Below are 24,568 nucleotides of genomic sequence, written 5' to 3' on the forward strand. Positions count from 1 at the left end.
TAACAAACAATAGCCCAGGCCATTGAAGCAACACACAGCAGAAACCATAGGCTATTACTCATGGTAATGGCCGATGCGCTCCTCTTGGCAATAGCCTATCTCAAGATGAGCTACTTTGAAAAACAGTGCTGCTGTTTGCAAAAAATTGGGAGTTGTTGAGAAAAATAAATTATATTAGTTCTACAGACAGATTACTCTTCTCTTTTCAACGGTAGGCCTTTGCTTTCCAAACTATGTTTTTCCAGCATTGGTATTTTGAAATTTGAAAAGGGTAAACAGACAGCCGCAACCAACCATAGAAATATATTCCATAGATGGCAGTTCCCAGACAGTCAGGACTGGCAGCCGTTGCTAGTGTACCCATGACTTTAACACCAGGGTAAGTGGCCCCAAAACCCTTCTATGGATTATATGTCTATTCCCACAATGCAACAAGCTGTATATTTGGCGTGAATGCTGCCCAAATTGCGGGCCTTCCCGACTGTAGGCAAAATAAAGGAAACACTTGAGTAAATGAGGGATACAAAGTTTATGTTATGGTGTGTGGGGTGCATTTTTCTGGCATGGTTTAGGTACACTTGCTGTTCTGGCAGCTCATTGTGGCCCAACACCCTTTTAAGACACTTTATGTTGGTGTTTCCTTTATTCTGGTAGTTACCTGTACGCTTGTGATAATTTTATCCACAGTTATTTTTCAGAAACTATTGTGGCTAAATTATGCTATCTGGTGTATTTTGAACATTGAGAGCGAGCTTCTATAGTTGGATAAAAAATTATATTAATAATAAAAAATATATAAAAAATATATACTTTTATCACATTTATCATGCAGTTGATTTATTTAATATTTATTAATCAGTTACAAAATCAAAGCAGTGCCCCCCGGTTACCCACTTGGGCCCCCTACCTCCTCTCCACCCATCTACCAGAACGGCAGCAGGCTGTATATACTCATTGAGAGCCTGCTCCTGAATCCTCCTGTGGTTTGTGGTTGCAGTAAAAAAACAAAACAAAAATATATATATATATATATACTACATATCCAATATATACTGTATATACTGTATAATATATACTGTCTATATGTTTTATTTCTAAATTTGTTTGCTGCCTCTTGGGCCCCCCATGGGCCTGACCCCAGGGTCTTCAGCCCCAGTAAACCCCTGCATTAATCCAGTCCTGTATGTGCACCATGGGGTTGCCCCACAACCTTTTGTTAGGTTAAAAAAAGATCAGACGTTATTACCAATAGGAAAAGGCTGGTGCATCCCTGGTTGTGTAACCACATGGACCATTGTAAGCACTGTCTGCAGACACTTTTGCCTGATTACACAAGCAGTAAAGAGTGTTCAGTGTGGAATAAAACTAAGAGGCACAGTGCAGCCAGCCAGGTGTTACAGGTTAGAGAGCACAGATTTCTTTCCTTTGGCATTTATATGAAAAAACATAGACTTATTACACACACAAACTATTTAACACAAACCTACACACAAGACAGGTATTCATTGTATCCATTGTGAGGTGAATATGTTTTTCTTGCCTCAAATTGCTATTTGTTGGTTGGTCTAGCTTTGCAGCATTTGATTTGGCTTGACCTCAGTGCATGTCTTTACTATCATTAAATTGAAGACTTAGTTTTTATCAAAGATTCTCTGTAATTAGTATTACGCGATCAAACTGATTAATCATGTAACTGTAATTAACTAGGAAGTCGGGGCAAAGTAAATATAGTTACAAGAAATGATAGGAGAATGTGCCCTAGTGGGCTAAACCGGCATGGCAGATTGTTAGACAAAAGGGAAGTGGGGGTTGACTAAGAAGTCACTACAGAGTTAATAATTATAACAATTGAAATGCTAATCCTTTACCCATGAACGCTCACTCATTCGGGAACAATTGCAATCAATATATATATTTACGCTCAGTGTGTCGTCTTAATCGCTGTTGAAAAGTTTGTTTCTGTTGGAGAGTTTCCGTCCTCTCTCTCTCTCTCTCTCTCTCTCTCTCTCTCTCTCTGTCTGTTGTGGTTTGAGGGGATAGTTCAGAGCGACATTCATTCATGTTGTTGTAGAATGGATGTTTCGGCGGTTGTCCTTCTTCGCGTTCAATGATACCAAATTCCTAGCAGCAGACTAGTAATTAATATCAAAGACTTGTTCTTATTCTGTCGGTATCAATAGTCTAAGAGTTTAACCACGTGGTATGGTTCAAAGATTCAGCAATGGTCTGCAACCTTTGTCCTCCCGTGATTGAGAGAAACATGGTCTACTGAGAATTTCTCAAAGTTGGGTTTTATTCGGAATTGCAGAAAAGGGCTGTCCCAGGATGCCTGACCCTAACTGGGTTCATGGGCGGTCTTCTGATTTAGTTAAACTCAAAAGGGAATTGGAGTTTCCTTCATTGAACAGTCCAAAATCACATTACACAATTTTACAAACAGTATCATACTCACTCATTCATCTTATACAAAAATTAGATGTAAACCTCATATCTGAGGCTATTGTATAAACAGCGTTATGGTAATGTGGCCGCACCGTCTCCCATGAGTTTCCCCAAGTTGTAACAAACGGACCAGTTCGTAGCTGGATTCTTCACCGATCTTTTATACCTTCTCCAGAACATGAAATTTGTTCGGACCTCAAGTTCTGTGAGGTGGAAGAAATTCCTTTGTTCTCTATGAAACTTCACTCTATCTCTATACTGTGTGGCCATGAGGCAGGGTCTTCCCTAGGAATTTACGACCTCACTCTGACCACAGCAGTCTGGTTGTAGAAGCAGAAAGCGGGGGATGGTGCTTGCTGTACCCAAATAGGGCAACGTCATGACATCCGTGTGTTACTGAAATAAAGTGCAATGCCTTTCCAGAATTCCAGACTAATTATTTCCAGTCCAGATACCAGATGTATTGTGCATCTTGCTAGAATACCATTTTATCCTGTTGTTGGGAGGAATTCAATTAATTTTTCTTTGAAGGTTATGTTTACCTTGAGTTTCCTTGACTTTCACTCAGACAAAACAAAACCTTGGAAGCAAGACATAAACACGCACTTCATAAATTTAAACTGTTTCAAATGAGCTCCAGCGAGGATTTGCTAAGGCTGAGTGACTTTATCTTTTCAGAGGCAGCAGAAAAGCAGCTAAGTGACTTGATGGGGTGAGAAGCAGGTCTCCACGTGTGCTTCGGCCTGTGAATTCTCATGTTGAGTTAGTGAGGTAACATTAATGTGAGTGAGTCACTCTCTATCAGGCACAGAGGGCCTTTCACTGCACAGCTCCAACGCAACACATCACACAGGGATCTACTGTAACAGGGAAGCCCTGAAGAGGGATAGACACGATTGAATTTGGCAGCTTGTCAGAGGCTGTGCACACACATTCAAAACACAGGGCCTTGTTTAACATTTTTGCCAACAAAATGCTAACACACTGAGGACATTTGCATTCAAGATTTTTTCTGGAACAATATTTCTGTAGATGGCATCCCTGAAAAGCGGTTCTAAAGGTACCTAAGAGTTGCAGGGTGTAGGGTGTCGTACTGTATGGTGTGTAACTGCGCTTGTGTGATTTGAGCTGAAGAGTAAGACAATTGAGCTAAGAGTAAGGTCTGTTTGTTGCACATTATTATGCAAAGCAGGAAGTGTGCTTGTTTGTCTGTAAATCACATTCAATTTTTGTATTGTGTTCCAGGGAAGGTCTGACTGCAACTTTCTATTTTAAATCGCACAGGGTGCAGTGAGAGTTTGTCTGGCCTTGCTGTAATGTGAGAAATCATTGCACTGCAGTTTCTGGGCTGATACTGTTGTTTTTTTGTAGAACAGAAGGAAAATCCTAAGAAAAAGGGCATTTGATAATGGAAGCTTGAATGCATCCATTCAAAACAGGCCCATTTAAAGGTTGGGTCAAAGAGTAAACTAGAAATGATCCTGCTAGGAAACTGCTCTGAGAGTTATCTGTCCCCAGCTTCTTGACTCATCCTGTAGCTCTCTGGCTTGTTTCTGGAGCGCAGGCCAAACAAATCAATTCCTTTCCTCCGTCTTCCAATTTCCTCCTTTCTTGTCTTTGTGGCCGATATGAGCAGATACATGTCAATTAGTCAAATGAGCGAAGCTGTTTTGAAAGCAGGTTGGCATATTGGGATGACTCATGTACTGGAGGCAGCTCTGATGGCACAGCCACAAAGTCATAATATCAGATTTTAAACCTAACCCTTACCTTAATCCTAACATTAACCACACTGCTAACCTTATAAACATTCGTGTTCATACATTTTTATGATACAGTGGCTTGCGAAAGTATTCACCCCCCTTGTAATTTTTACTATTTTGTTGCCTAACAACTTTGAATTAAAAAATATTTTTTTGGGGGGGGTTGAATCATTTGATTTACACAACATGCCTACCACTTTGGTGGTAACATGCCTACCAGCAATCCTTAAATCATACCACAGATTGTCAATTGGATTGAGGTCTGGGATTTGACTAGGCCATTCCAAGACATTTAAATGCTCCCCTTAAACCACTAGAGTGTTGCTTTAGCAGTGTGCTTAGGGTCATTGTCCTGCTGGAAGGTGAACCTCCATTCCAGTCTCAAATCTCTGGAAGACTGAAACAGGTTCCCCTCAAGAATTTTCCTATATTTAGCACCATCCATCATTCTTTCAATTCTGACCAGTTTCCCAGTCCCTGCCAATGTGTTCTCGGTGTGATGAGAGGTGTTGGGTTTGCACCTGACATAGCATTTTCCTTGATGTCCAAAAAGCTCAATTTTAGTGTCATCTGACCAAAGTACCCTCTTCCATATGTTTGGGGAGTCTCCCACATGCCTTTTGGCGAACACCAAACGTGTTTGCTTATGTTTTTCTTTAAGCAATGGCTTTTTTCTGGCCACTCTTCCGTAAAGCATAGCTCTGTGGAGTGTATGGCTTAAAGTGGTCCTATGGACAGATACTCCAATCTCCGCTGTGGAGCTTTGCAGCTCCTTCAAGGTTATCTTTGGTATCTTTGTTGACTCTCTGATTAATGCCCTCCTTGAGTTTTCATGGCTGGCCCTCTCTTGGCAGGTTTGTTGTGTTGCCATATTCTTTCATTTTTTAATAATGGATTTTATGGTGCTCCGTGGGATGTTCAAAGTTTCTGATATTTTTTTATAAACCAATCCTGATCTGTACTTCTCCACAACTTTGGCCCTGACCTGTTTGGAGAGCTCCTTGGTCTTCTTGGTGCCGCTTACTTGGTGGTGCCCCTTGCTTAGTGGTGTTGCAGACTCTGGGGCCTTTCAGAACAGGTGTATATATACTGAGATCATGTGACAGATCATGTGACACTTAGATTGCACACAGGTGGACTTTATTTAACTAATTATGTGACTTCTGAAGTTAATTGGTTGCACCAGATCTTATTTAGGGGCTTCAGAGCAAAGGGTGTGAATACATATGCACGCACCACTTCCATTTTTTATTTTGTAAAATATTTTGAAACAAGTATTTTTTTCATTTCACTTCACCAATTTTGACTATTTTGTGTATGTCCATTACATGAAATCCAAATAAAAATACAGTAAAATTACAGGTTGTAATGCAACAAAATAGGAAAAACGGCAAGGGGGATGAATACTTTTGCAGGGCACTGTATACTATATAGCCAATTGTCACGGTTGTCGTAAGAACGGGACCAAGGCGTAGCGGATATTGAGTTACACATATTTATTCCAAAGTGAAACTTGAGCCAAAAACAAATAAATCAAATAAATCAAATAAACGAACAACGGAACGTGACTACGTGGTGCACATGCACAAACACAAAATAATATCCCACAAACACAGGTGGGAAAAATAGCTACTTAAATATGATCCCCAATTAGAGACAACGATTACCAGCTGCCTCTAATTGGGAATCATACAAAACATCAATATAGAAAAAATAAACTAGAATACAACATAGAAATAATTAACTAGAATATAAATAATTAACTAGAATAGCCCCTAGTCACACCCTAACCTATTACACCATAGAGAAACAATGGCTCTCTATGGTCAGGGCGTGACACAATGTTGACTTTGCAGCTGTCCAATCAAGTATCTAGAGGAAATCGCTCAGCTTTTGCCTCCTGTATAAGAATCATGTCAATAAATGTCAACCTGTATTTTGAAAGGGGAAACGTCTGCGCCTATTGTTTTGTTCTTTTACAATTGTAATTTTTTATTTGATATAGCCACTGTTGGTTTAAATCATATCAGCACTTTGATGATAAAACGGCAATAAAATACCAATGTAATTATGTGGGTTGTAAAATGTGCATTACATTCTCTCTTAAAAAATAACAGCTTTTCACAATGAACATTTTCCTTCTCTCAAGTCTGCTGGCGTTTACAACAAAAGGTTTCTCAGAAAATGATGAGAGGGATCATTTAGAAATGGAAGCAGCAGGAATTGCTTGATCATTCTAATCTTCCAATGGTCCTTATCAGCTGTTAATAAATATGTTTACCCTCTTATTTGAGGACCCACAGTGTTAAGGAGTTGACTGATTGGCTCTGGTGTATCATCTAGCTCCCAATATACTGCAGTCCGTTGTTTCTGAACTGTTTAAAATGTCCAAGAGAGGATGGCTATACTGGCTGGCTGACTTTGGGGTGGCAGTCGGCAGGCCATTAGACATCCAAGCTGATTTTTCACTCTTATTTTTGATACTGTACCTAGCATACCATATAGCTAGCAAATCAATAAAGTAAATAGAAAGATGTATAGTTCAAATATAGTCAGATTTGGTATCAGAATAAACCAGTCAGATAGAAATATTTTAAGCTTTGTGGCTTTCAGTGACAAGATTCTTAGCTGCAGCACAGGCAGTGTAGTCAGATGGCACGCCTGGCAGACATCAAGTGCTTAATCTGACAGGAGCCAGTGGTCACGCTGTATACATGATGAAGTGGTGGTTAAACTATTTTCGAGTCGGTTCAATGAACATACATCTGTTACAGTCTATGTTTCTCTGAGAGATTACCACAGCAAGCAACATTGGCTGCATAATATATGTTCATTCATAACATAATGATGGATTATAGCAGTGAACAATATAATGGAAGCTACAAAATCAATTGGCTATTGCTCCTCAGATGAGCGGAGGCCTGATAGCTTTTACATCATGTTGATGTAGCCGTGAACATTATTCTGTCATTACTCTCCTTCTCAGAAAACATGGGAAGCACATGTATGGCCACAAGCACTGAGTTATAGGAATAGCAGACAGGTTCTTGTGATAGGTTGGTTGATGTTTCTGGTTAAATTTTGTTGTACCCATAGTAAATACGTTACAGAAAGTTAGAATGGGATTGTGTGGCTTCAATGTCTCAGCGGTCATTCAGTCAAACAGTCAACTGTTTCAAACATTCACACAGTCTTCGGTAAGTGGATGGACTGATGATGTGGAAATAAAGAGTGTAGAGATACAATATAGAAGCAGGCTTCTGGTTTGCTGCATTTTGCCCTTTTCTCAACACTCAAATCAATACCAGTGGTTAATATCTCAGGTTTACTATACCTCGGGTACCAACACAACAGGCCGGTAGGCACTTTCTATTGACTGAGATATACACTCACCGGCCAGTTTAAATGGTACACCCATTTAGTTTACAGCGCTACTGTAAATAAACACTTGCACTTACTTGTAAACGAAGTCCAACCGTCTATCTTTCTGGGTAAAGACATCAGTGGTGGAACTGTAAAAATGCTCCCTGTTGGCCCTCAGTGTTAAAAGTGTCTCAGTCTCGATGAGATGGAGATGATGGCAAGGGATGGGAGTTGTCCTTGATCGGTCTGGTTTCGACTGTATATCTTCATTCATTTCAATGCAGAAAATGACCTCTCAACGGATGCTGTTGTGGCTGGTATAGTGAGGACCAGCTGCAGTAACTTTGTTGCCTTGGGGACAGTCTGTGTCAGGTCATACTGGAACAAAAAGCTGAGGAGCTGTCCAATTTGTCTCAAAACATTTTTACTGTACAATCCGACAAGATCAGCCTTAACTCAAACGAAATCTAAGTACGTGGCATATTTTACAGGCTCTCGTTTGCTGTGTCGAACTTTTGTGACATTGTTTAAAAAACAATTCAGTCCACTAAGCCAAGGAAATTAAGTTCACCAAAGTGCTCAAACCTGGCTCTCAGCTGAACATTGATATTTACTCTGATCTGCTGTTTACTATGAGTTTTGCATTCTGCCAGGCCCAGTTCATTGCATTTCGGCTCAAATCGCTCATAGAAACTCTCAAAATCTTGTCGCTGCCGTTCTAGTGCTTTCATTGTGTCGCTGTAAGGCAGAAACCCATATCCATCTCTTTGTTCTGCAGAACACGGAAGAGCGCGTCAGATTTATTGAAAATTCCATCATAGACCAACCCAGTCTCTAAATGGGTTGCTAAATGTTCACATGAAAGGCAGTGAAGCTCTCTGGCTGCTTTTTTATGTGTCCATTAGTAGGCAGTATAAGGTAGTTTGGAGTTTGAAGGGTGGAAGAAAAGCAGGTTGCCTTTCCCCTGGCCTCCATGAGCATTTTGTACCAGATCACCACTAATTTGTACTAGTTCCGAAATCAATTTTATCATGCAGAAAAAACAAAGCAAAATTATTGATAAAAGGTATATTTATTTTTCATTACAGTTCCTTTTTCATTTATTTTCACCTACCCTGCCTACCTTGACTGCACATTACTGGCAGCATGTAACCTAGCGGTTAGAGTATTGGGCTAGTAACTGAAAGGTTGCTAGTTTGAATCCCCGAGCCGACAGTGAAAAATCTGTTTATGTGCCCTTCAGCAAATCACTTAACACTAATTGCTGAGGGTGGCCCAGGGAGAGTTTGAATATGCAAAAATAACATTTCCAATTCTGAAATGTGTATAATACACACTTGTTTGAAATAGGACAAATATAAGCACACACCAAATGATTATACAGGTAATACTTTAGAGCAGTGCTCTCTGTATCCTATTCTACAGTATATGTGTCTACAGTACTGTGAATATTCCAGTTAGACATGAACACAGGGCTGCAGACATGGCTAATTCCCCATCTTGTTGTTGGAACATAAGGAGAAGACAGTCCTCCCTCCTCCTGCTTCTATTGCTTTCTCTAAGCAACCATACAATCATTTGCGGTGGTTTGTGAGGTTGCCATGGCAACTGAAGTGTGCCCATGTAAGATGGACAGAGAGAGAGTGAGAGAGAGAGAGGGTGAAACTTGAATGATCTCTCTGCATTTTGCATAATCATGATGACGTGGCCAGAGACACTTAGCTTTTTAAGTCCAATATCTTAAAAACTTAACTGCTGGCATACTTGACAATATCTTAAAAACTTGACTGCCGGTACTAATAAACAAAATACTAATGAACAAAATACCCCAAATATAGTTTTTTTTATGATACAAAGCGAGACCCAGATGCAGACACGGGAGGCAGATGGTTGGAGTCTTACAATATTCATTAATCCAATAGGGTAAAGCAAGAGAATGGTCGTGGACAGGTAAAAAGGTCAAAACCAGTTCAGAGTCCAAAAGGTACCGAAGGGCAGGCAGGCGGGAAAATAGTCCAGAGTCAGGCAGGGGTCAAAACCGGGAAGGCTATCAAAAAGAGAAAAGCAAAAGGCAAAACGGGAAAACCGCACTGCTTGACTTGACTAACATACAAGACAAACTGGCACAGAGAGACAGGAAACACAGGGATAAATACACTGGGTAAAATAAGCGACACCTGGAGGGGGTGGAGACAATCAACAATGTTTTTAATAGCTTGCCCATGGACTGCGGTTGAAAATTAGCCGGCTGGCTAAAACCAGCACTTTCACTGAAACGTTGATTAATGTGCGCTGTCCCTGTAAAAATTTTAATAAACGAAGAGAAATAAAATCACAGGAACAGGTGAAACAGATTAGGGTGTGACAGCTTTTGAGTGGGGTTTCCCTTTAAGCAGTATTATCCAAACAGCAGGCCACACCAGCCAATAGCTATTAGTTATTATGTTCCACCAACTCTGCACATGGGTGGTAGCTTTATTTTAGGCGAGGACTTTGTTCTTACAGACAAAGATTTATTGTACTGCACAAGTTCTACTTTAATTGTTTTTGATATGGCCAATACTTTGATATGGTGTTGCCATGTGGTACATGGTTGTCTCAAATTCTGTCACTGAATATATAAACCCTCTAATGACAATGCAGGTGGAGATACGTGTGCCTTGTGCTGCTTTGTGTTAAGGTAGGGAACAGTGGTTGTCAACTCTCTCTTGAAATGTTGTCATGACTGGTGTCAAAGAATAACAAAGGGTAAAATAATGTATTTGAATTGGGGGAGGGGGCTGGCCCCTTTGTCCTCGTCTTGGCATTCTGTGGTTTGATGGCTTAAAAGGTCATCTGTGGTACCACCTGTACATGTTGGTAAACTAATCTTGCATGTAGACTAAACAATAACTACAGCTACTCCCCTCCAATACTACTTTCCCAAAGCAATTACTGCCTTTTGTCTGACCCTTGTAATTAGCTCAACATTTAGAAAAAGGTGATGCACTTTTCACTCTGACCCAAACCCCCCAGGTGTGAAGGGCTTTGGGCAGAAGGGGGCACACAGTATTCTGCCATTTTGTCTAATTTGATAATGACTGTTTGCGAAGGGGCAGGCTGCATTTGTAAAAGGAGGGGGACGGAAGGGTTTTTGTGGGTTGACTGACTGCCGTAACTACTTTCTGGCAGACTCAAAATGCATAGAAAAGTTTGTGGTCATAAGCACATCCTTCAAAACATAGGTGCTGGGCTAATAAAGAATACTATTAAAGAACAAGAAGGCCCGCACACTGTTAAAGCTCCAAATTCACTGATTTATTGACAACGTTTCGATCCGAAACGGATCTTCATCAGGTCAAACAAATTGAGTGCTCACATCCCAAAATATACACATTTCACCTCACATGACCATTGCGGACATGACGCATGGTGGGTGCAAAAGCAATTTGTGTACCTCTAATAATTTAATAACAATGAGATGGGTACATGTAGTAGTTCCAGAAAATAATATATATTTACAAAATGACCAAGTGGGTTACCTGGAAGGCAAGACAAATTAAAGTGACATATTCATGTAAGAAATGGTCTGATATCAAACTCTTGGTTCAGACCTCTAGGAGACATGGTACACAAATGGTGAATCCAATACAATTCTCTTCTCAATAATAAATGATCAGTATCTCTCCCCCTGCTAGGAGTCTTAACATGTTCGATGCCAATGTGTCTCAAAGAGCTAATGGTGTGACGAGCCTCCATGAAATGCGCGGCCACCGGGTTTCCCCGGGTGTCCTGATATTACTCCTGTGTTCTGCTATCCTTGTTTTCAGAGCTCGTTTTGTTTTTCCTACATAGCATAGACCACAAATACACTTGATCAGGTATAGCAATTTTTTTGTGGAACATGATGCCCTTAATCTTAATGGCCTTGCCCGTAATAGGGTGAGAGTGACACCACAATGGGTTTTTAGAAAGAAATCTACAAAAGCAGAAATATTTTCAGTCAATGAGCCAATGGAGGCCACAATAGGTCTCCCTGGTGGCTTATCCAGTAGTTTGTGTATTTTAGTAAGGCATGAATAAAGCTAATGACTGGATATACTACTTTCATGAACTCATATTCTTTTTGCATAATGTCTCCACTTTCCACAAGAGACTTTAGCTTGCAGTGAATCTCTTCTTTGAACAGTGGTGTGGGGTCACGTGACAATTTTTGATAGAAAGTGGTGGTGTTCAATTGTCCCCAGATCTCATTCACATAGTCATCACGGTTTAACAACACCACAGCTCCGCCCTTGTCAGCAATTACGTACTATCAAAGTGGAATCATTTTTTAAAACATCCAATGCTTGTCTCTGTTTAGGGAGATTATTGCAGACTCTGTATTCTCACTTTAATATTCAAAATCTGAGACATCTTTTTCCACCAATCTGCAGTATGTTTCTAGGGAGGGATTTCTGTATCTGGCCGAAAAAAGGTGGATTTGGCTCAAAACGGGGTATTCGTTCTGGTGGAAATGTCATTCTCTATTGTGTCACCCATAGTCTGAACACTGGTCTCACCCATACTTGACACATCCACATTTGGAAATAATTTCTGAAATTCTATTGTGGTGTCAAAGTCATTACATGATGCAGTGGGGATGAAAGATAAACCCTTACTCAACGCCAACTCACATGAAGTGATGATGGGACGTGAAGAAAGGTTAATCACACTCAGGCATTCTGACTGCGTGTCCAATTGCAGCCTTGCTCCTCTGTTCTTCTTGCCCCTCCTACACTTCTTCCACATCTGCGGTGCTGCTGACCCCTGTCGGGCCATTGAGGGTATCCTCTTCCCCCTCGCTTGCGTCCTAAAAAAGATCCACTCCCATGGGAATCATAGCTGTAATCTGAATCTGCATCAAGAGAAGATGCACTTAAGTGTGGAGGTAGGGTAACCTGTTTTGGGTAGTCTCTGACATCACTGCATGTCCTCGATGTGGATTCCCTCTCTACAGATACACCTCATTTTGTTCATAGTCATTGGAGTGCTGCTCAAACGTCTTAATCTTCCTCGCTGTGATGTCCTGCTCCTGGTAATTCTTGAATTTCAATAGTGTGCTCTCCATATTTGTGCAACCAGTTTACTATGTGTCCCCCAATGCCCCGACAGATGGGGACACGCACCAGGCATGAGTGCACAAGGCATCAGTCTTTCTAATCTCTATATGTTGAGGTAACTACAGGTGTCAGGCAATCAATCAATCACATTTATTTATAAAGCCCTTTTTACATCATCAGATGTCACAAAGTGCTTATACAGAAACCCAGCCTAAAACCCCAAACAGCACAAATGCAGATGTACTGTAGAAGCACGATGGCTAGGAGAAAATCCCTAGAAAAGCAGGAAGCTAAGAAAAAACCTAGAGAGGATCCAGGCTTTGAGGGGTGGCCAGTCCTATTTTGACTGTGCCGGGTGAAGATTATAAGAGTAAATGACCATTAAAGCCAGATCGTTCTTCAAGATGTTCAAACGCTCATAGATGACCAGCAGGGTCAAATAATAATGACTGTGGTTGTAAAGGGTGCAACAGGTCAGCACCTACTGGGCTATCTGATCACAATCTGACACTTATAGCCAGAAAGCTGTCTAAGAGCAGGTTTAACCTCTCTACTGTTAGAAAGCCGGATCAACTCAGAATACCTAAGAGTGAATTAAACTATTTTGAAAAAGCAATTAAGGGAATAAACTGGAATGATCTCTTGTCCTATACAGACGTGGAAGCTGATAGTCAGGTTTTTCTATCCACAATCCAGACTACAATAAATGGCTTCCTAAAGAAAATCAAATCCAAACCTGGCCAAAAGAGCACTCTTCCTTGGCTAAATGGAGAAATCTGGAAATTGATGAAAGAACGAGATTATGCTCTAAAAATAGCCCTAAAATCTAAATTAGAGCATGACAGACGTAGGTTTACCATGTTGAGAAATACGGTGATGAAAGAAATTAGACAGGCCAAGGCAAACTTCTTTATTAACATAATTGGTGAAGCAAAGGGAAATTCTAAATTGATATGGGAGAATCTAAAAAAGTTAACAGGGAAAGACCATAGTAACACTGCAAAAAGACTAGAAATCATGGTGAATAACAATCTAACACAGGATGCAGTCGAAATAGCAATAGCCTTCAATTCCTACTTTATTGACTCTGTCAGGGCACTGACACAGAACCCCTCCATTTGTTTCCTGGGCCCAGTGCTAGTGAATGACACTCAACCTGTCTTCATCATAAGGGAGGTTTCTGAGTCAAAGGTGAACAAGGTGATTAGCTCACTAAAGAACTCTAAAGCCAAAGATGTGTTTGGGATGGACTCTACCTTTCTTAAAAACTACAAAGAGTCACTCATTGGCCCCATTACTAAGGTCACCAACACATCTATTGGTCTCGGTGTGTTTCCAAGGGTATGGAAGTCGGCCATAATAACGGCCATCTTTAAATCAGGCGACCCTGCTGACGTGAGTAACTACAGGCCCATTAGTATACTACCTGTGGTGTCAAAGGTTGTTGAAAAGTGTGTAGCAGAACAACTGATTGCCCACCTCAACAACAGCCCCTTCACATTACACTCCATGCAGTTTGGCTTCAGAGCGAAACACTCCACAGAAACGGCCAACTGCTTTCTTCTGGAAAATGTGAAGTCCAAGATGGACAAAGGGGGTGTTGTGGGGGCTGTGTTTCTGGATCTAAGGAAGGCTTTTGATACTGTTAACCATGAGATTCTCATCACAAAATTGTCCAAGTTCAACTTTTCCCCTGATGCCTTGAGATGGATGAAATCATACCTTGAAGGCAGAACTCAGTGTGTCAGAGTGAGCAATGAGCTGTCGCCCACTCGTAGCTATGATGTGGGCGTGCCCCAAGGGTCAATACTGGGGCCCCTCCTGTTCAGCCTGTACATTAATGATCTGCCTTCTGTCTGTACTGGGTCTGAAGTTCAAATGTATGCAGATGATACAGTGATATATGTGCATGCAAAGAGCAAACAACAAGCTGCACAAGAACTCACTACTGTAATGGTCCAGGTTACAAAGTGGCTCAGTGACTCGTGTTTGCATCTCAATGTGAAAAAAACTGTTTGCATGTTCTTCACAAAGAGGGCAACAGATGCTACTGAGCCAGATGTCTATGTGTCAGGGGAGAAGCTCCAGGTGGTATCCGATTTTAAGTACCTTGGCATCATACTTGATTCCAACCTCTCTTTTAAAAAGCATGTGAAAAAAGTAATTCAAATAACCAAATTCAACCTAGCTAATTTCCGATTTATACGAAATTGTTTGACTACAGAGGTAGCAAAACTGTACTTCGAAACTATGATACTCCCCCACTTAACATACTGCTTGACTAGTTGGGCCCAAGCTTGCTGTACAACATTAAAACCTATTCAGTCTGTCTACAAACAGGCTCTCAAAGTGCTTGATAGGAAGCCCAATAGCCATCATCATTGTCACATTCTTAGAAAGCATGAGCTCTTGAGTTGGGAAAATCTTGTGCAATACACCGACGCATGTCTTGTATTCAAGATCCTTAATGGCCTGGCTCCCCCTCCACTCAACATTTTTGTTAAACAGAAAACCCAGACATATGGCAGCAGATCCACAAGGTCTGCCATGAGAGGTGACTGTATAGTTCCCTTAAGGAAAAGCACCTTTAGTAAATCTGCATTCTCTGTGAGAGCTTCCCATGTCTGGAATACACTGCCATCAGACACACATAACTGCACCACATATCACACTTTCACAAAATGCTTGAAGACATGGCTAAAGGTCAATCAGATTTGTGAACATGGTCCCTAGCTGTGTGTTGCCGCTTTCCATGTTGTCTGTTGTCTGTAGCTTGTGAGGTGTGGAAACACTTTGTTGCTTTTATGAATTTTGTCTTGCTGCTTTTTGTTTTATGTTGCTCTGTCTGTATGCTACGTCTTGCTTGTCCTATGTTGCTCTGTATGCTATGTCTTGCTTGTCCTATGTTGCTATGTCTTGCTTGTTCTATGCTGCTATTGTCTATATTGTAATTGTTTTTAATAACCTGCCCAGGGACTGCGGTTGAAAATTAGCCGGCTGGCTAAAACCGGCACTTTTACTGAAACGTTGATTAATGTGCACTGTCCCTGTAAAAATAAAAATAAACTCAAACTCAAACTCAGGAGTAAATGTCAGTTGGGTTTTCATTGCTGAGCATTCAGAGGTCGAGATAGCAGTTGCGGTAGAGAAAGAGAGAAAGAGGGAGAGAGAGCGAGAGAGAGGGAGAGAGAAGAAGGGAGAGAGTAGAAAACAGCAGGTCCGGGACAATGTAGCATATCCGGTGAGGCCAGAGTTCCATAGCCGCAGGCAGAACAGTTGAAACTGGAGCAGCAGCACGACAAGGTAGCACGTCTGGTGAACAGGTCAGGGTTTCATAGCCACAGGAAAAACATCAGAAACTGGATCAGCAGCACGAACCGGTGGACTGGGGACAGGGACATCCAGGAGTCATCAGGCCAGGTAGCCCTGACGCATGGTCCTTAGGCTCAGGTACTCCAGGAGGGGAGAGAAAGAGAGACAGAGAGCGAGAGAGAGAGAGAGAGAGAGAGAGAGAGAGAGAGAGAGAGAGAGAGAGAGAGAGAGAGAGAGAGAGAGAGAGAGAGAGAGAGAGAGAGAAAGCGAGAATGAGAGAGATGGTAGAATTAGAGGGAGCATACTTAAGCTCACACAGGACAACAGATAAGACAGGGGAATTTTACCAGATAGGACAGACTGACTGACCCATGCTCCTGGCACATAGACTATTGCAGCATACATTCTATAGGCTGAGACAGGGGGGGGTTGGGACACTGTGGCACTGTCAGACGATACCCCCGGACAACACTAGAGGGATATCAACAGACCACCAACTTACTACCCTGAGACAAGGCTGACTGTAGCCCACAAAAATCTTCTCCACCGCATGAGCATGAGGGGGGGGGGGCGCAAAATCGGACAAGAAGGTTACGTCAGTGACTCAACCCACTCAAGTTGAGTATAGCGGAAAAAAGCCTGGCAGATGTGACGCACCCCTCCTAGGGACGGCATGGAAGAGAACTAGTACTAGTTTGCTTTTAATTTATTTGGAAGCCAGTGACTCAGCCTCCGTAATATGGTAAGAGGCAGAAAATCCCAGTGGAGAGAGGGGAGCCGGCCAGGCAGAGAAAGCAATGGCAGTTCATCACTCCAGTGCCTTGCCATTCACCTTTGCACCCCTGGGCCAGATTGTACTCAATCATAGGATCTACTGAAGAAATTAGTCTTCAGTTGAGATTTAAAGGTTGAGACAGAGTCTGCGTCTCTCACATGAATAGGCAGACCATTCCATAAAAATGTTGCTCCAGAGGAGAAAACTCTGCCTCCAGCTGTTTGCTTAGGAATTCTAGGGACAATAATAAGGAGGCTTGTGAACGTAGGGTATGTGTAGGTATGTAAGGCAGGACAAAAGTATAGAGATAGGCAGGAGCTAGTCCATGTAATGCTTTGTAGGATAGCAGTAAAACCTTGAAATCAACCATAGCCTTAACAGGAAGCCAGTGTAGAGGCTAGCACTGGAGTAATATGATAACATTTTGGGGTTCTAGTCAAGATTCTAGCAGAATCTAGTCAAGATTCTGAAGTTTATTTATTCTTTATCTAGGTAGCCAGAGTGTAGAGTACTGCAGTAGTCTAATCTAGAAGTATTAGCTTTTCTGCATAATTTTTGGACAAAATGTTGTGATTTTTGCAATATTACTGTCAAGGCTCAGGAGAAGACCCAGAAGCAGACAGTTTAAAAGTAACAAAGGTTATTACAAAAACAGGGGGGACAGGCAAACAACAGGTCAAGGGCAGGCAGAGGTCAGTATTCCAGAGCAGAGTCCGAAATGTACAGAACGGCAGGCAGGCTCAGGTTCAAGGCAGGGCAGGCACAAGTCAGTAATCCAGGGAGGTGTTACAAGGTACAGAACGGCAGGCAGGCTCATGGTCAGGGCAGGCAAAATGGTCAAAACCGGGAAACCTAGATAGCAGGAACTAGAGAATACAGGAGAATACGATGGTGGGTTTGAAGAAAAACAAAATGAACTGGCAACAGACAAACAGAGAACACATAAATACACTGGGAATAATGGGGAAGATGGGAGACACCTGGAGGGGGTGGAGACAATCACAAAGACAGGTGAAACAGATCAGCGTGTTGCAGTTACGAAAAAAAGCTGCCCTTTAAATATTTTTGATATGTTCGTCAGAAGAGAGATCAGGGTCCAGAGGAACGTAGAGGTCCTTCACAGTTTTATTCAAGAAGACTGTACAACCATCAAGATGAATTGTCAGATCAAACAGATCTCTTTGTTTCTTGGGACCTAGAACTAGCATCTCTGTTTTGTCTGAGGTTAAAAGTTTTTAAAAATGCCCCATCCACTTCCTTATGTCTGAAACACAGGCTCCCAGGTTAGCAAATGTTGTGGCTTTACCATGTTTAACCAGAATGTACAGCTGTGTATCGTCTGCATAGCAGTGAAAGTTGACATTGCGTTCCCTAATGACATCACCAAGAGGTAGAATATATGGTGAATATATAATGAAAACAATAGCGGTCCTAAAACGAACCTTTGGGGACAAACCATCCACAGAGATATCTTTCCGAAAGATAAGATGTAAACCAGGCAAGAACTTGTCCGTGTAGGCCAATTAGGGTTTCCAATCTCTCCAAAAGAATGTGGTGATTGATGGTGTCAAAAGCGGCACTTAAAATATGGGAGCACGAGGACAGATAAACAGCCTTGGTCTGACACCATTATAAGGTAATTCATCACATTCACAAGTGCAGTCTCAGTACTATGACGGAGTCTTAAACCAGACTGGAGCGTTTCATATACGTAATTTATGTCTTCAGGAAGGCAGTGAGTTGCTACATAACAGCTTTTTCTAAAATGTTTGAGATAAATGGGAGATTCAAGGGAAGTCATTGTTTTGGGAAAGTTGAAGGTGAGTAGTTGATATTGTGTAGACTAAATACAAGACCAGATTTACCAACGTGGACAGGTGGTACCACAGGTGACATTTGAAACCATCAATTCACTCCCTCCCGCCATAATTTAAAGGTACTATACTTTGGAAAAAGAGGTGAGATGTGAACTTTGTGAGGCCAGACTCAAAGTTTAATAATTGTTCGAGTGTACCATGCACTGTGTGTTATTGGGTCAGTGGCCTGTTTTGCATGCTCGGCTGAAGTAATAGCAGACGGACAATCGGAGCGGTGCCCTGTCATTCAGCCCAAGGGCCTGTATAAGCCGAAGCAGCAGTGGCATAAAGGAGAATGTTCTGGGTGAAAGGGGAGAGGTCGAAAGGTTGTGGAAGGCATGATGCGAATCAGGAACAGCTTGTGGCCATTTTCACGGCTGACCTGTTCCGTCATATGAGGGCTGTGCAGTACGCAACACAAACACATTAACACATGTATCCACAGCAGGATGAGCAAACTGTGTGGTTATGTGTCTGCCAGACATTCTCCACGCCTTCAAGACCGTGTCGACAGCCAACAACTCCCAGTCCCCCACGTCATAGTTTCGCTCCACCGGGCTGAGCTTCTTCGAGAAGAAGACACAAGGGCGGAGCTTCAGTGGCGTACCCAAGCGCTGATAGAGCACAACTCCTATTCCAGCCTCGGACACGTCCACCTCCCCTTTGAACGCCAAAGAGGGATCCGGATGGGCCAGCACAGGAGCCGAGGTAAACAAAGCCCTCAGGTGACTAAAAGCCCTGTCCACCTCAGCTGTCCACTGCAGGCGCACTGGGCCCCCCTTCAGCAGTGAGATAATGGGAGCCTCTACCTGACCAAAACCCCGGATAAACCTCCGGTAGTAGTTGGCAAACCCTAAGAATCACTGCACCTCCTTAACCGTGGTAGGAGTCGGCCAATTACGCATGGTTGCAATGCGGTCACTTTCCATTTCCACCCCTGATGTGGAAATGTGATTCCCTAGGAAGGAGATAGACTTTTGGAAGAACAGGCATTTCAGATGAACGTGGTATCTTCAGGCATTTGGAAAACCCAAGGATGACCCAAACTTGTGGAGGTCTAAAATAAAATTTCTGAGGTCTTGGCTGATTTCTTTAGATTTTCCCATGATTTCAAGCAAAGAGGCACTGAGTTTGAAGGTAGGCCTTGAAATACATCCACAGGTACACCTCCAATTGACTCAAATTATGTCAATTGGCCTATCAGAAGCTTCTGCACCCATGACATCATTTTCTGGATTCTCCAAGCTGTTTAAAGGAACAGTCAACTTGTGTATGTAAACCTCTGACCCACTGGAATTGTGATACAGTGAATTATAAGTGAAATAATCTGTCTGTAAACAATTGTTGGAAAAATGTATTGTGTCATGCACAAAGTAGATGTCCTCACCGACTTGCCAAAACTATAGTTTGTTAACAAGAACTTTGTGGAGTGGTTGAAAAACTAGTTCTAATGACTCAAACCTAAGTGTCTGTAAACCCTCTACTTCAACTGTATGTATATTCAATTCCACCCCCTGGATGTCTTCAATGAAAACATTATTGAAATGTTTTAGCCCATGAAATGCGTGTGTTGTACTGTGCGGCCTGGAATTTAGGGTCTGACATGAAAGAAAACAACATTTTGTAATGGTTTCTTTCCAAGCAGAATAATTATATCACTTCTTTTACATTTTCTGTAAATTCATACTTTTTTGGGCTGGCTTGTAGTTTTAGAAACCTATGTGTTAGACCTCATAGCAGCAGGCTTTCTTCAGCATCCATGCTGCTGGAGCCCTGAAGGTACGCCATATCCTTTCTGCAGCGCACCAGCTGCTCATTGGAGCTGCACATTTTCAGCATCATCAGCCAAATTAAACTGCAGTACGAGATGTACCAGTCCTTCCTCCCCTACCATGATACAGACACACACACACACACACGATATAGTCCTTTATACCGTCTCTTCGCTTTACTCAATATCCTGTTGATGGATTTGCTCCAAAACACCAATTATTTTTTTAATCGCATGTTCATTGCCTTGTTGACCTCCCTCCACTTTATAAATATTTTTAAATCTCAATAATTGTGCCATTTTGATGCCCTGCAGCATTGCACGTGTCAAAGGGACATTGCTTGCCATTCAGTGTTAGTTTAACGGTTTCTTATTAGGATGTCTTATGAAACCTGACGGATCAGAAAAAAAAACTCAACTCACAGCTGTAGGCAAAAGGAGGTTAATGATTAATGGCTCTTCTTCTTGTGTAAGAATTACTGTTTAAAGTCTTTCATCTAATGTTTTAGAAGTTCCCCTTCTAAAACAGTTCTCCTTATACGTGAAAAAATATTTTTAACTGCCAACTTGAAATGTCTCTAATTCTGTTCTCTAAGAATGTAGCTTTCTGTTGTAATGAGGCAAGGAATTCAGACACTTTCTAGAGTAATTATTAACATGTCATTATATTTGACCCAACAAATGATTAAGTAGTGAGAAAGCTGTTTTCCTTGAGAAATATATTAGAGGACGACTTCACACAGAGCCTAGCAGCGCCATTCCTTCTAATGTGACAATAACATCTGGGCAAAGTGCTTGAGGTACAATTACAATGTACTGCTGCATGAAAGGTAAAATGGTTAGTGGCTATGTTCATAATTAAGAGTTATTAATAGTCTCTGTACAGTATGTTCAATATACCAACCCTTCCTGAGTGTTGGGTGGACTGGATAGGTGCTGTATATATTACTGAGTGCTCAGTTTTCCACAGCTATAGTGTCCAACTGTATTGACATTTAATAACTTACTCACTCCCAACACATACGGCCCCAGCCAGAGATCGCCGATACTAACACCTAACAATGACATGATAACATGATATAACATTATTTCTCATAAAGTGCTAGTAGACCTGTGTCATTATGTTGTAATGACTCTAACATTGAATGAGTCATTTCCACAACTAGACAACTTTTTTTGTCAACTCTAGAGGAGGCTAAGTTCCGTCTTCTCTCTGTCCCCACAGGGATGACTTGCCAGGCCAGGAGTTCGTATGTGACCAGCGAGATAAAGTGGGGCTACCGCTTCATGCCGGTGCTCACCCTGGAGGATGGCTTTTACGAGGTGGACTACAACAGCTTTCACGACATCCACGAGACCAACACCCCCAGCTGCAGCGCCAGAGAGCTGGCTGAGATGAATTGTCGCATCCACCTGCCCTTCACCTGGTCTGTGGCCAGCAAGCTCAGCCAGCAGGGGGTGCTGGAGCCCGAGGGCCGCGAGAAGAAGCATACTACACTGGTAACCCAGGAAGAGGGGCTAGAGGAGCAGACAGAGAGGAACGGTGACATTGCTAATATAGAGAGCGAGTCCAAAGTGTAGAGGGGAGAGAACTTAGGCCAGAGGGGCTGTGTGGGGCTTACTGTGGTGTCTCTACTCCTCATGGCTGTCTGACCAGGTGAGCTGGTCCCAGGTCAAAGGTCAGGGCCAAGGCAGAAAAATGGGGAACCTGTGTTCAAGGATGGTCTGGTCCTAGGAACCCTACAACAAGGACAGCTTTAGCCCTAAAGAGGTCATTTGCCCCCCAAAGATAGATGGTACATGACAATGGCTGGACTGAAAAGCTCTGTAATTGCATGTTTTGATAACATCGTTTTTTTCTTGAAGATATCAATTAATATTATTTCGTTTTTTTTATTCAAAGATTAAAACCTATACATATAAACATATATATTCTAGGATATTTGTATTTGTATTTTTTGTATATACTATCTGTTATGTTGCCAAAGTGTGAATATTTGACAAGAAGATGTTTGATACTGATTAATTTAGACCAGGTCTGTACATATTCTATGCCTTATGTACAAAGCTTTCCTTACATTAGAGTTTTAAGAAATATATAAGCATGTACAAAAACTCACTGTAGTTAATTTATTATATATTGTGTACATATGAGAATAGTGGCGATTGTAATAGGCATGACAATATAACTCTTATTAACAATTCTGGATGAAAGCCCTATAGAATATTCAGCCTGGCCTAATGGACTAGTTACTTTAGACAGAAAGTAGGGAGGTTGGTCGGGGAGGATGGGTAGGCATAATCCGCATCCTTCTAGCAATCCACAGGTTGCGTGTTCAGGTTGCGTCTGGGACAACTGTAGCATTTTAGCTAAAACATCTCCTAACCATTTTCTAAGCTTATGCCAATTCACCTGACCTGCTACGTAAAGTTGCCTAACCTTTGTTGTTTTAGTTCTCCTAACCTTTTAACGTAAATGTCCTAACCTTTGTTAGTTCCCTTAACTGCCAGCATATATTCTCTTTATAATTCTCCTACTGGTGCAACAAGCAACCTGGTCTCAGAGGAGGACGTCATCCAAGATACGTTATCCAAGCAGCAGAACGTTTATTTTATACTAATACAATTGCTCAGAGAAATATTTTATTTATAAGTAATACAAAAATATATAAAAAAGAAAGGAGTAAAAATTGGCACGACACTGAGCCTTTCTCTAAAATGTTTTATGAGATTGGAGAACATGATGGGAGGGATCTTAGACCATTCCTCCTTACAGAATCTTACCAAATCCTTGATATCCTTCATCTGCTCCTATGGACTGACCTCTTCAATTCAAACCACAGGGTTTTCAAGTCCTGGCAGAGGCATCCGGGTTTTAGGCTAAAATGTCCTGGTACTTGGTAAAGTTCATGATGCCTTTAACCTTAACAAGGGCCACAGGACCAGTGGAAGCAAAATAGCCCCATAAGATGAAGTACTTTTCTCCATATGCTTCCGTTTTTCGACGCCAAATCCACCGCTGGTGTGCATGGCCAAAGAGCTCCATTTTCATGTCATCTGACTATAGCACTGCCTGGAGTTTGCTAAACGGAATTGGCACTTGGATTGGAACCGGTGAGAAACATGCTCACTTTTCTAATATGAAGGACAGGCTTCCATCTTTCAATGTGTCTCTGAAGTGAACCCCACTGTAGTGTCCGGCCCATAGCGGACAAATGAAAGCACACTGGTACTACGAAAGAAGCCATGTGAGGGGAGCTTGAGGAAGAGCATCAAGGCCTACTCTAGCACCTTTAATTTAACTAAGTGCAGCCCGAGGGTGTTCATTTTCTTCTTTTTACATATTTAGACCTCTTTATTTCTGCTGCAAAACTAAGTTTCTAAAAGCAATTTCTTTGTGTTTCCGGCAAAATGTTTGATTTGAAATAAAACAGTGTAATGTAACCTTACAATGTTATCACTTTTCAAAATGGTTCTATTGCTTGTGCTGAAGAGCCATATTACAGGGCTCAGACAGCTACAGTGTGTAATGTTGTTACTGCAGAACGTTCTAGCTCTGCATGTCACTGATAGCACACCTGTATAACTTTGGCTTCTATGTGTCAATGAAAAACATTTGGGTAACACTTAAGTTACCCATATACAACGCAGTTAGTCTATAGATAATTACATGTTTTTATTTGTGATCCATATTTGTTACAGGTGTAGGTACTGTGAAGTTATTGGTAATTAATCAGATGTTATCAAAGGGGTAAATATTTCAGCTATGCGGTATTTCAACAGCTTAATGTAAAGCGTTATAAACATGCAGGCATCATTGTTTAATCTGACTTCTGTCCAATTGCTGAACAAAGATTGAACGAAACAGACATGTTTATTATATCGACTCTTTTATTTGACTGTTTGTATTCATTTGTAATTATTAATTGTATTAGGTTATATTTTCAACATTACACTGAATTGCAAAATACTGGTTCATAAATCATCTTCGACAATACTTTAACTACTACTTCTCACTCTCTTTTATTGATACAAATCGTATTTTACCTTGTGTTGATTTAATGAAATTGAGAAATATATTCACGACAAGCTTCTGTCCAAAATAATCATATTGAAACTATTGGACTTATTTTGCATATATTTTGGAGGAAGTGAAACCTCTTCGCCTCTTCCTCTCTGGTGTCACCTTATTAATTAACAACCAA

At 41.5% G+C, this 24,568-nt stretch overlaps 1 protein-coding gene across 1 annotated transcript in view; it reads left to right on the top strand.

Moving 5' to 3' along the window:
• Positions 1 to 21,944, top strand: part of LOC139423174 (G protein-activated inward rectifier potassium channel 2-like) — a 111,154-nt gene extending 89,210 nt beyond the window's left edge. Inside the window, exon 3 of the mRNA XM_071174895.1 lies at positions 21,589 to 21,944. Within this exon, the coding sequence (XP_071030996.1) occupies positions 21,589 to 21,944 (356 nt within the window). The remainder of the gene's footprint in view (positions 1 to 21,588) is intronic.
• Positions 21,945 to 24,568: the final 2,624 nt, after the last annotated feature.

The sequence above is a fragment of the Oncorhynchus clarkii genome, chromosome 12, assembly GCF_045791955.1.
Source record: "Oncorhynchus clarkii lewisi isolate Uvic-CL-2024 chromosome 12, UVic_Ocla_1.0, whole genome shotgun sequence".
NCBI lineage: Eukaryota > Metazoa > Chordata > Actinopteri > Salmoniformes > Salmonidae > Oncorhynchus > Oncorhynchus clarkii.